The sequence below is a fragment of the Leguminivora glycinivorella genome, chromosome 7, assembly GCF_023078275.1.
Source record: "Leguminivora glycinivorella isolate SPB_JAAS2020 chromosome 7, LegGlyc_1.1, whole genome shotgun sequence".
NCBI classification, from domain to species: Eukaryota; Metazoa; Arthropoda; class Insecta; order Lepidoptera; family Tortricidae; genus Leguminivora; species Leguminivora glycinivorella.
The window spans coordinates 10,499,706-10,514,047 of NC_062977.1; the positions used below are offsets into that span (position 1 = coordinate 10,499,706).

The window sequence follows — 14,342 nt, forward strand, 5'->3', positions numbered from 1 at the left end:
TAAATCGTAAGACGGCTTGCCGTCTTGGTGGAGGCTTTTATAACTATTAGCACCTTAGTATGTGTACTAGTTCAAAAACCCACAGAACATTGAATCCAAGGTACATTTGTTTAGGATCAAAATCACACAATTCGTTTGATGAAATGGTTGACTGTCAACTACTAACCTTTACCTTTCAAGTTTAGGCTGTACGTTGTCTGAACTGTATCTATCGTCGGTTTCGTTCTAAAGGTGCGTATTATCTACTATCTCATTTAGCTATCTATAGTTGGAAGCCTACATACTTAATCAATTAAATTATCACTTTATAAGATACCGCTGTCGGAAGTTATATAATTGGTACGATATGATATGTCATAGGAGAATTAGACATTTAATGATAAGCATTAAATTAAAACTATGTACAAAGTTGATATTATTTTTTCATGTATTAGTTATTATTAGGAAAAGACTGTTTCGTAATTTATATGAAATATTTATACAAATGCCACACTTGCTTACATCTAATATTATATAACCTACTAACAGCAACACTCTTAGCTAACCATCGGTAGTCTTTATGCCCTTGTAATAAGGATTACAGCTAACAGTGTTGTCGATGGTACACTACAATTCATTATATGTAACCGCTGTTGTTTCCCACACGATTATTAAAATAAAAACGTTATCCTGTCAAGTTGTCATATAAATAACCCCAATAAATAAGCGACATTGTGTGGACAATACACTATCAAAAAATAATTACGGCTTTCTTGCTCCATGACAACCTGACAAGCAATTATAACATTTCACGCAGTCGATGTAACATGGATACCGTCAATCACACGCATGATTTCACTAATCGTTTATGCGTAGCCTAGAAAATAGTTGTAATAGTAAGATAGATTTACGACCAATTAACTAACCTGCAACTGTTTACATTAAACACGACTACTAATAACTTTTTAATGATGTGTACTCTACTTGCGTATACATTTACTTGCACTTAAATTAAAACACCTCTCTAAGGAGGTCGTTAGGGTTTCAAAGGTTTCTACTGAAATATCAATCCGCTGAATACGAATACATATAAGGTTACGGATCTTTAGTACAATATTTAATTAAATATCTTACCCTAATTTAACACCGTGACAACAGTATATTGTGAGCGTCAGGACCCCTGGACCACTACAGATATTTGATGTTTAGTACATACTAAAATTTAGTACCTATTTGATACTATTTGGTACCTGAGTACATATATTTGGTACCTCCACTGATATCGAAAAATCGAGCGAATAAAGTGGCCAGACATTCTGACGTCAGGATGTCTGGACCATTTTTGGTTTACATAGTTCTAGACAACACTACTAATTGATATCTTAGTCAATATTTACTACCTATTTGGTACCTGTCAATATATTTTTTTCAAATTTTTTTGGCGTACCAGAAAAAAGTTATGACGGAATTTAAAGTTGTGAGCCCGGCCGTGCCGTTGAAGTATATAGCGCCTGTCAAAAGTATAGAGGCAAATCCGCCTGCCCACCTGCGCGCGTCAACTTAAATAGGAATTTAGTTTTAGGCACTCGCACATCATCTCTACTACTGACTAGTGGCATTAATATAGTCGAAATATAAAAGTAATTAGTGTAATTACACTAGTTTTCCATTTTCCTCCTGAGAGACCTAAACACGTGGCAACAGTTGGGCAAATTCTAGGGGGGAAATAGCATAAACTGTTATAATTAACAGCGTCATTGGTAATATTTTTGATGATGTGGACCAGTCTATGGTCCACGAGCTCCGTTATAGGGGTTTATCATATAAATAAACCACTGCTTTCGGTAACATTTGTTTTTTGCATCGATTAGTGTCAATTATGAATTAAGAATAAATACAAACATCAAATCAATCATCTACTATCAGTACCTACAACCACAATGCCGCCAAATCTGCCATACAGCTCTACAGCTGCTGAACAGTCGCAAAAATGACCGGCTGTCAGGGGTAGACTGATTTACAAATTTCTCCGCCAGGAGATGTCTCTCAGGGACATGACATGACATTAGACGTTATTGAGACTGTAGGAGGTTCTCTCAGGAGGAAAATGGAAAACTAGTGTAATTACACTAATTACTTTTATATTTCGACTATATTAATGCCACTAGTCAGTAGAGATGATGTGCGAGTGCCTAAAAATAAATTCCTATTTAAGTTGACGCGCAGGAGGGCAGGCGGATTTGCCTCTATTCTTTTGACAGGCGCTACATACTTCAACGCCACGGCTGGGCTCACAACTTTAAATTCCATCATAACTTTTTTCTGGTACGCCAAAAAAATTTGAAAAAAATATATTGACAGGTACCAAATAGGTAGTAAATATTAACTAAGATATCAATTAGTAGTGTTGTCTAGAACTATGTAAACCAAAAATGGTCCAGACATCCTGACGTCAGAATGTCTGGCCACTTTACTCGCTCGATTTTTCGATATCAGTGGAGGTACCAAATATATGTACTCAGGTACCAAATAGTATCAAATAGGTACTAAATTTTAGTATGTACTAAACATCAAATATCTGTAGTGGTCCAGGGGTCCTGACGCTCACCAGTATATTTTATGAAGTACCCGAACGAATTAAAAGATGGAATAAGCGTTCTCAATGGCGGGTTATATAGACCCCACGAGACAATATTGCCTTATTCGCCCCATTTGTAAGTGGAACAAATACATACTACTGTAAAAGATGTTAAGTTTAGTATTATTGAAAGTCAAACCACAAATAAGTTGAGACTGTACTTTAAGCGAAGCTTAGCATTCATTTATATTGAATGAAACTTTAATCCCTCGACAACTCTTGCTGCCCCCCATCCCTCGACAACAGTTCTTGAAAGTATTTTGAACACGCTAAAGGTAATGGGAATCGAATTATTTGGTATTGAGCATTCCCAGTGGCGGAGGCATGCGTCGTGGGACAATAGCCATTGCCAAATACATCTAACGTGATATTACGGAACAGTCAAACCACTTCGTGAACGTTACAAGATACAAGTTTTAATTAGGTATAGGTATTTGACTATTACAGTCTGAACTCAACTACAATATGTACAATCCCTCAGTTAAACTTATTTGGCAAAATAAAATATTTTGTGCCTAAAGTACTAAACCGTAAAAAACATTCATAAAAGCGAGAAATTATGGACGCCGTGGGACCGCTAACACAATACAGGAAACAAAAGCCCATCTCTGTCATTAACGAAGGCATAATAGTCTTGAAGCCTATATGTTTTATTGACACCATTAAAAGGTTAAGACAATAATGTTCAAATTTCTCAGCGACTGACTGTTCTTGGCAAAATATGCTGTTTTGAAAAGTTATACCAAGTAAAAAGTAATGAGCACTGAGCAGCAGTGTCGGGTGATTATGGTCGCCGTGGGACACTGCCGGTGCAGTGGCCGCGGTCGCGTGCTGCCGTGCCGGCGACGATCGATACCGCCCGCAAAGCTCGCGCTTCGACACATACAGCCTACTTAATGACAAATGCAACTGCCAGTTGGGTATTGCGCACAGTAAAAATATGAGGAACTAACTCTTTAACAAATCTAATAAGGGACCGATATAGTTACGTCGAAAGTTTGTGTCGTTTTCACTTGAAGCATAAAAACAAATAAGAAGTCATGTTTATTGAAGCACAAAGGTTTCTCGTGAAAAGTTACGTTTGGATGACTTTTTTCGGATCGTAAGCACAGCGGGAAAGTCCCATTACGTAGCATGAGTCAATACCGTGTCATCGGCCGCGGAGTTTCAGCGGCGGCGGAGAGTGGCGGCTATGGGGGATGTCATAAGAGATTAGCCGGTGATTTGACAGGTGGCGTATGTCGTGGGCAGATAGAATGAGGTTAGGGCGGCTCGCGCTCGGTGCTGGTTGCGGCAGGTCGGTCGCGGGGCCGGCGGGCGCGGGCGCGGGCGGGCGAGCACTGAGGCGCGCGCCGCCGCTCGCACCAACATACCCCCGCTCACCCCCGACCACTGAAAGCCAGATCTAGACTTCCACGAGCACCCGCGTCGCAACGTCTAGCGCACGTCCTGACATATAACTTCCATAAAACCGTCTCCATTTCGATGCCTCCATTGTGCACGATCGTTCCCGGGTTCACTCATGAATAAACCGCTGATATTGCGGTGAGCCTTATCGTGTTTCACCGGCTAACATACAAACTTTTGAATTGGATAAACGAGTTTTAAACTGATGAGAGATTATGCAGTTTATAAATACACAATGCCATTGTCATCTATTTATAACACATTGTTAGAACTTTTACGTCGTCAAGAAAAGTTTCCATTGTTGTCTAACACGTACTTTTCTGCTTTACTAAACATAGCTTATGTAGCATATCGAATGTTAACTATCCTTAGTGACGTCACGAAAGGAGTTACTTTGGCATCCCGAGTGGCCGCTTAGAGGTGAATGCTCGCCCTGTGTCCTGACAGGACACAGCATAGAGACTATGACAGTAATCTATCCAGGCTAACTATGCACTTCTTTTTTGCACTCGCGCATTTACCCATATTCACAGATAGACTACTGTAGGTACCAATCAACTCTGGTCAGGATGTCACTAATTCCCAGCACGCGCCAAACTAGCCACTCATCAATGCGCGTACAACATTGGCAACTTAATAATCACTAGCACTAACCTAGTTGAGCGATCATTTGCAAGGCATGAGTTGAAATTACCCCAGCCTTTTTAATTAGGAGAGCTTTAGGATTAATTAGTACTGTTAATTCAATTAATGTAAACGAGACGGTTAGCACGGTCATGGCAAATTGCGCTTCACGGTGTATAATTTTGCCCCAAAATACAATTTTTTTTGCTGAAGTCGGAGAGTGGAATAAATAATAAGCATCCCTTGTTCGCTGTCGAAATGGCATGATGGACATTTATAGCTTAACCCTTGTGCGAAATGGGAGGGGATTGAGTATTTGGTAAGGGTTTATGGGGAGATATAGTACCTTTATTTCTGTTTCGTGTGAACTACACGTGTATATTACGTTTGACTTTTTTAAACACCGTAGAATTTACATCAACCAAATGGATATGATTGGGTACCGAAATAAAATATTAAACGTGCATTTACAATGTTATTATATTAATGTTTTGGTGCTTATATAGTTATTTTATATTTACGGGCACTGCGAAACGCGATATTTAAGTAAGTATAAATATTCTTCTTTTAAGATATGGTTTCTATCACGTTTGGAATATTTAAACGCCATTTACCAGTAATTATTCATTAGTTCCCTGCATTATCATTACAAAATAAATCATAATTAACAAAAAAATAACCAAACGACTACTTTGTTAAATATGACAAGTACCGATAATACATAGAAATATTACAAGAGTGCTCAAGTGACATAACAAAATACTCGTACTTAATATACTTAGTTATGTATATGACACATGACACTGATATCAAGTATTTGGAAGATATAACAAGAAAGAAAACATCATCCACCAAAGACAGATAGCGTTGAAGAATCCAGCACACTGAGTTATACTGATAACATAAATGTTGTCAAAGAACCGCAAAGAAGTTATTAAGTATAGGCTAGTTTCCTATACTTAAAATAAAATATTTTATGCAGTGCAAGAAATAAAGCACCACATAATTAGAAGAAACATATGAACACTTGAACAGTAGTTATGTTTAAACATAATTTCTATTTAATAAGTCAAAGAGAAAGATATAAAGTAAATTATTTGACCGTGACGTCACTCCTCAGTATATCATAGTAATTCCATATTAGCAAATCGTTTTGACAGTTCTTAAAAAGGAGCTGATTTGACTAGTAGGAAACTAGCCTATTACATATTGTTTATACGTTGCTCGTACATCCTACGACAAACGAGTACGCTATACCTCACAGTGGCACACAATGGAATCGTTAATGAAACACGAGTACCCGCGGCGCGCTATCTATTGCGCGTTATTCAATGAGATTAACTATTCGCTAAACGATAACAGAAATACCAACTTTTTGAATTTGAATATTATTTAGCAAAACAATTTAATGAGTTTAATAGGTAGGTGGGTAGTGGGTAAATAGAATAGGTCTTAGGCCATAGGTCTCAAAAATCTTATGTGTTGTAGGATTAATTCCGGTCTAGCCTATTGTGACAGTTGGATAAAACTTTATACGTCTATGACTATGAACATCATTTCTGGTTTCCATTAGTTAAAACCACTCATACATCTTAACAACATCGTGAATTGCTCCATTGAAATATTATTGAATGGAATTGTAATTGTCCGTACCAACCCGTGTTAATACCAACGAGCAATGTTTGTAAACTTTAAAAAAGTAATCTACTACTACAACGACTTCCTTAGCGGAATGAGCGCAATGACCCACAACCGTCCTCGCTTCAGTTTGTCTTGACGCCAAGTTTTAAGTTTGCATTCAACAATTGCCTATTACCTAACAGGTCGGTAACCACAACGCGGCCACGAGCTCCAACTGATTGCGCTGAGCGCTAGCCATTTCAGAACGATTCACATTTGGAATGTCGCGCATTACGATCTACGCGATCGATTCGTTTATGTCAGCTGCTGAGACCTGAGACTGAATTTTAACAGCTGATGTAAACGTATTCGCACGGGGCCAAATATTATGCGGTAACTCTAGTTGACAAAAACCACAATGGAGTAATAACGCTTCCGTTAATTAGAGGATTCATATTAGACGTCACTTTTCTATGTAAGCATACCTACTTAATAACCGGTGCCTAGCCAAGATGACAATCGTTCGGGCTTCGACGACGTAACGTTATCAATCATACTACTTATCAGGCTGTAGGCTGGTCGAAATCGGCCGCCGCTTTCGCAGCCTCATTCAAGTCTTATACATTTTGATCGTACCGAGCGGCGGGGCCAGTGGTTCGCACTTCGCTGTGCGTTCAGTCCGCAACCTTGTGCGCCAGTAACAGCATTTTATTATAGCGCAAACGATTGTTGTCTTAACTAGGTGCCAAGCAGGGCTAGCATATGATTAGCGCGACAGTATCTCGCTGCGACATAGATCACGTCTTTTTCTTCGTGACATGTTTGTGTTGTTATCTCGCGCCAATAATGTGCTTGCCCTGCAGGTATAAACAACATGCGAGACTGACCTATGTTGTTGTTGTGTATGGAGTGGTGCGCGGCAGCAGCGGCAAGCGCGCTGGCGAGCGCGGCCTGCTGGTGCTGCAGCTGCGACGCGAGCTGCGCCTGCAGCGCGGCGTGCGCGTTGCTGATGCCGCGGTCCATGGCATTCTGCTCGGCGCGCGCCGCGTCTTCGTATGTGGGGGAGTCTTCATCTGTGGAACAAATACACGTTAGAAGACATATATTTTGACGTGTGTCGCGTAGTATGGCCTACCGCGTCAGTGCGTCTTTTTCGCACAAGTATAAATGTATAGGGCGCACCTAAGCCATAGGCTATATCACAATACCGTCCTGAATAATACCGCAAATACCGACTTGGACTGACTCCTTCAAACACATATAAAGTAAGTAATATCGTAGTTCTACGCTAGCACAAAAAGCAAGGAATAGTTTTTCTAGTCCTTACTGACTGGCAGGTTGACAGATTGTGTTAGACTACTAGATTGAATTTGCGACCCCATAGAATCAAAAACCGCGAATTAGTCGTCTTATTATAACTAAAGATCGTTATCAGCGTGCTGTATTGGTGGCAGAGTATGGTTGACAAAAAAACAAATACACAAGTATTTAAAACACTACATATACTCAACAAATTATGAAATATACACATATTTATAATTACTTACCCAATAAACATTGAATAAATAACTAAAATTTGTTCAACATATTTGGCTGTCAGTTGTTCACGTCGATTATAAAAAATCCAGTTTAAATAACTAAATGACCTTTCTACGTTGACAGAAGTTACAAGCAGGTTGTTATAAAATCTAGGTATTGTGTATCCATACTGTGAATGAAGATACTGGGATTATTCGTGCACTTTATTACACTCCTCCGTGCTCGTCTTACTTCGTGCACTACTTTTGACTTGAACTACTTAAATTACAATTCTAGATAATTAGTCGTATCTAGAGTGCATTTGATTATTTGGATTTACATAATATAATTACACTTCGCGTAATGTATTTTTATGGCATACATAATTAATGTCATTTGACGTATATTGTTTTAAAAATATAGGTGTAATCCTACGAAGGTAAGTATTTATTTTGTAGTTAAGAACAAAGTGAATATTTAAATGTATTTGTTTTTCTTTGCCAACCGTACCACTTGCCACGAAAAGTGCACCCTGATAACGATCTTTATAACAAAACTACTTAATTATTATTTCACTAAAGAGTTTTCCTATTAGCTTCTTTATTGCCATTATGTTTTACGAGGATATAAAAGAAATCAATAAACTCAACATTTAACTGTAGCTCGTTAGATTGGTATACTGGCTCAATATTATATCTTGGAAAACAACTCCAATTCTTATCAACGATGTATCTACATTATTAGGGTAAAACCACATTAATGCCTAAAATACTAGTCACTGCATGCTTTGTTAGTATCGTTACACTATGTATTGGTTTGAAATAAGGTTAATGGAGCCAATAACTATGTGAAAAGGGTTGATGACAATACACAGTTAGCTGTAGGTCAGAACCTTTTCCCGTTCAATAGCTTATGTTGAATAATTTGCTTAGAAATTATCTAGGACCCGACGCGACGCGAATCAATAAAAGTTAAAAATTAGTAGGTACTTTAAAACAATATTGATTAAAAATGTATAATAGATAATTATAGTAGATAGCGAGCACCACGCGTGCAGTCGTGATCGCGATAATTGACAAAATACGCCTTTATGTAATGTGATGCGTGAGTGCGTATAATCAATTACTTTAAACGAATTCATGTTTAGAAGAAAACAATGTCCATCGACACATACCGCCGTAAATACCATGAACCGTGCATGTCTTACTTTAGAAAATGCAGGAAGTGATGTAAATAGTAAAAGCGGTGACGAGTGACATAACTCACATAAGAAACGTACATGCAAATATCTTCAAGGTGCAGAGGGTTCAAAAAACAATTTCAAAAATTCGTACAACTGCAAACGGACTTTAAATAATATGATATCGCTTACGGCCGGTGAGAAGAACACAAAACAAGACAGAAGAATACACAATAATTGAAACTTAAGGGTTTCATTTTGGTAATGTTTATAAGATAACGCGAGATGGAAGTGCATGCCCAGGCATGCAGAGATTATGTTTTTAATTTCATTTATAAAGTACCTACATATCAGACCTAGTCGATGTTGATGATTTTATTTTTTATCAAGCGGAAAGTCCGGCCCTAAGTTTCGACTCGAATCGATTGTCTCTCATTAATCCTCTTAAGACAAAAATGGATGACATGATTATCACTTTTTCAATTTCAACGTATTTTGCTCACTAAATAACATCAAAACCATTTTAAATGCAGACAAGAAAATAGGGATCTCGTTTAATAATGAAATACATAATAGTATTTTATACAATCGTGATATAATGCAAAGCTTTTCAGTCGAGTACCATGTTTAGGCCACGAAGCTTGCTGAGTGGCCTAATAGTACGGTACGAGAGTGAAAAGCTTAATTATATCACTATTGTATACAATACTTTTTCTACGAGTCATCATCTTCATCATCAATGGACGGAAATATCATCATTCATGCAATTTAAAATTAATGTTAATAGAGTCGTTCACCGTTGTATCAACATCGAATTACCTAGCAACCAATTGTTTGTAATAACCGTCTGATTGGCCGATAACGCGACAGATAAAAAAATGTGTTTCAGATGCAGGAAAATTTGCCAGGTATCGCAAATTAGTATAGAAATTGTATGAAGTTCTATTTTTGAAATTATTACAGTTAACTAAAGTCAACTATAATGAGCTAATTATAATTGAGTCGGAACTGCCATAGTGTATCCAACACTGAAAAGTTAGCACTTATAGTTTAGTCTGTGGTGCCCTAATTGACAGATTACAGTCGACAAGTAGAAAAAAATAATTATAACACCTGGGCGATCGCACTTCGCTCAGAGTTCGAAAACTCGAAAATTCGCGTTTCCCGGTTAACTTGAATGATGATATTTTTCGTCCATTGATGATGAAGATGATGACTCATAGAAAAAGTATTGTATACAATAGTGATATAATTAAGCTTTTCACTCTCGTACCATACTATTAGGCCATTCGTGGCCTAAACATGGTACTCGACTGAAAAGCTTTGTATTATATCACGATTGTATAAAATACTATATTATTTCTGGCCGGGATTCGTAACCTTGACACCTGGCGTTTTCCGGGACCTAAGGCTAAGCTAGATCGATTTTTCACCCCCGAAAACCCCCACATAACAAATTTCAGCGAAATCGTTAGAACTGTTTCCGAGATTGCCGGTAAGTATATATATAAATAAATAAATAAATATTGGGGACACCTTACACAGATCAAATACATACTTATATACATAGAAAACATCGATGACTGAGGAATAAATATCTGTGCTCGTCGCAGAAATAAATGCCCTTACCGGGATTCGAACCCAGGACCGCGGCTTAGCAGGCAGGGTCACTACTCACTACCGACTGAGCCAGACCGGTCGTCAAGACAAGAAGATATATATAGGAAGAAGTGCTTGCTAAAAGATATTAGATAGATAGATAGAGAAACACTATCCTTGGTTTGTGCCGAAATAGTAAATAAAACGTTATTTTATAAATCAAAAATAACAGAGCTGTCTTACTAGCTTCGGGGACCGGCGCGATGGGACTCTCCGGCAGGAGGATCCCTTTCTGCACCAGCTCATCTCTATTTGCTCGGACGGATATCTTCCTTTCTAAAGCTGCAAAGAAGAAAATATCATAATTAATAGGTTTAATCGAAAGATATAAAATGGCATTTTTATGATTACGATCGACGATTTCTAATTACAGAAGATCTGACATGTGGTGAAATTTGTTTTTTCTTAATGAAACGTTTTTCTAGGAGTTTTATTTAAATTAACTGATAACATAGCATAACTTTCACCGCCCAAAATCACCCGGAATGGAGAAAACGGACAAGGAGAGCCGACCCCAGATGATGGGAAATGGCGCAGGAAAAAATTAAAACATATTTTCCTAAACCCGTAGGTAGGCAATTTTAGGACATGCAAAATAATTAAAGGGACAAACCTCTTTCTACTCGTTATTAATCGATTTATGAGTACTTATCGGAAAATAAAGGTTGAAAATGACTAAGTACGTTACAAAGCACAAAAAGCTTGGACGTCATCTGCACCTAGACAACCATCCTACTATCAATCGACCCTCCTGTTACTATATTTAATGTAATAATATTGCAATATTAACTTACTTCTAGATGCTGCTTCAAACTTCTCCGACTTCTTTTTCCGTTTCCACTTCCAAGGTTTGAAGAGTCTACCGAGAGCCGAGAACTTGGACTTGGTCCGCTCCACCGGCGGCGTTCGCGCGCCCGACCCCAGGCTGTTGGTGCGCACTGTTGTGCCATTTTGTTTCTTGGCTGTAAACAATAACATATACAATGTTTAGAATGTGTGTAACTTTTGATCGCTTATTTAGGAATCTACAACCCCATTTAGAGTATTCAAGATTTTCCATACAATTTTGAATTAGATTCGTTGTAATCTACATATAGGGAAAAATGTAGCGAATAAATTCATGCAAGTTCTTCAACCGTTATAATCAGAGGGCGGAATTGCTCATGGCAAAAATCAAATGTCAATAGAGTTGGAACGTTCAGTTTTATCGACATTTTCAGCTATCGATAAATTCAGTCATCTATTACATTTCTGACTTTAACATTGACCTTTGATTAGTTATTCGACCATTTGATTTTGACCTCTTTGATTAGATTAAAAGTAAATTGTATGACATTTAATTACCATTTCTGTCACTAGTCCTTTTGCAAGTAATTCACGTTTGAAAAAATGGTTAATCCAAAACGAAAAACAGTCAACAAATGGATAAAGAAGTATCCTTGTCTTACTAACGACGAAAACAACTCAACAATATAGTACTGATAATTTCAGTTTAATCGATAGTCGATAAAATTTAACGTTCCATCTCTATTGACGTTAGATTTTTGCCATGAGCAATTCCGCCCTCTGGTTATAATGGTCATTAAAATTAAATTTACTAAGTGATCAAGGTATTTACTGACAAAAGGTAATGGAAATATGTAAGTAGATAAATAACAAATAAAGTTTCGCAATATAAATACATAGTACTTGTATCGGTCAGGCTGTATCCATCAAGAACGCTCATTGGCGAAAGTTTGCAGATTTTTACCTATATGTATGTCTGTTACAGTAGAGTTAACAAACATCTTGGCAATCCAACATTCCAAATACATAATAATTTTGGCATGTTGGCTGGGCGACCGTACATAGTACATTAAAAATTATAAGGTCCATAAGGGTTCAATTACGTTCTTTAGCGCTGGCAAAACTAAATTAGTTACAGTGCTTAAAGTAGACCATGACTCAAAGGAATTAACTGACCAATTTTGTTTGTTTTTCAGTTCATATGGAATAACTATTTCCCCACTTGAAAAACTGGTAAAATATCATTAAAAATCAAGTAATAGGAAGAAAAAGGCATGGATGAACTCTAAATTCTCAAAAATGAACTCTACATTTCTAATGAAACATAAGCATGGTAAGTAAGTAAGGTAAGTACCTATTGACGTACCTAACAAAAAGAACGGAATTTTATTGATCAAACTGCTCCAACATACATGAACAGAGCAATGTCCTTGCATAGGTACACGCATACTACAGTTGATCTGTAAACAGCTATGATATGTATAGTTAAATAGTTACCAAATATATAACTGTTTACGTTCTAAATCTTGTCAAATGATGAAACTACGAAGCATAAATTCAATGTCAGTAATAATTTAAAAAATAAAAGATGGCACACGTCGTCACGTATATAAAGGCAACACCTACACCGCCTACATACAATGTACCTCCTCGTACATATCTACATTGACAGAATAAATGGCCCCATTATGTCGAGAGCCTATTGTCAAAGGCTGTCTGTACCCATCACAATAACAACGGGAACATACAAAAGAGAAAACTTTAACATTACCTACTTATACAGTACAATTCTATATCTACAGTTTGGGGACGTTGATTTATAAATCAGCACTTAACTAAATAAGTATCAAATTTAACAGTTGTTAGTTATCACAGCCGGTGCAGGATAAACCGTCGAAAGTTTTGGGTCAGGCCATGCATAAACCAAAACACGGTTCAATTACTTATTTAATATTCAAGTAACATCTTCATTCTTATACCGAAGTGCACAGTTTTTGTTCCAGAGTTAGAAGATTCTTGGATTCCTCTTATTAAAATGAATTACAATCTTTGTTCTATGCGATGCGAGCATTGAAACACTTCCAATTTAAATGAAAATGTGTTTTTTAATCCCCCAGGAAATTTGACTCTCATTATAACTTACCACGCAATAAAAAACGGGCAAGTGTAGGTATTTAGGGTGTCATTCCATCATGTTTCAAATAAAATAAGAAAGGTTCAAAGAGTACACCCGCAGCGAGGCGAGGGAAGCACTTCCATATTTGGGACCATTCCAGTTTTTAGGGTTCCGTACCAAAAAGGTACAACAGGAACCCTTATGGTGCGACTCTGTCCGTCTGTCTGTCCGTCTGTCACATTCCTAAATATCTCGAGGACTACTAATGCTATCAACTTGAAATTTGGAATAGTTGTGAACATTGTAAACCTCTACAAATAGAAAGTATAATTTTTTTAAATATATTAATTTTAATTGTAGAAAATGGCCAAAATGAAAGGGGGGCAAACTGTAAATTTCAAGTTACTAGGTCAAGTGGGGTATCGTTGGAAAGAGCTCAAATTGAACGTAAATAAGCTATTTTTTATAATTTTTTTGTGTTGAAAAAAAAAAGAATTTTGAAGGAAAATGTAAAAAAAAATACCGTTCCCCCCCCCCCCTTATCTCCGAAGTTTACCAACGAAAAATTATGGAAATTTTAGTAAACATTGGTTTTATGCTATATATTACAGGAAAAATATAATTGTGTTTGTATTTTGAATACTTTTTTTTTAATTCACAAAAAACTTTTCAGATTTTTACTTTCAATTTACCCACCCTTGCGGATGTATATCGTACTTCAAATTAATACGAGGTGTTACGTAACCCTCTTCTGTCCAATAAAGTAAAAACTGTTTAAATCAGTTAACATTATAAAGAACTAGCTTTTACCCGCG

At 37.2% G+C, this 14,342-nt stretch overlaps 1 protein-coding gene across 9 annotated transcripts in view; it reads right to left on the minus strand.

Annotated features, from left to right (window-relative positions):
- The window catches only part of LOC125227821 (phosphatase and actin regulator 1), a 79,492-nt gene that overhangs the window by 37,645 nt on the left and 27,505 nt on the right, over nt 1-14,342 (minus strand). For all 9 annotated transcript variants that reach the window (XM_048132182.1, XM_048132183.1, XM_048132176.1 and 6 more), the window contains 3 exons: nt 11,420-11,587; nt 10,809-10,907; nt 7,156-7,341 (listed from right to left, as the gene is read on the minus strand). In XM_048132182.1, coding sequence (XP_047988139.1) covers nt 7,156-7,341; nt 10,809-10,907; nt 11,420-11,587 — 453 coding nt within the window. The remainder of the gene's footprint in view (nt 1-7,155; nt 7,342-10,808; nt 10,908-11,419; nt 11,588-14,342) is intronic.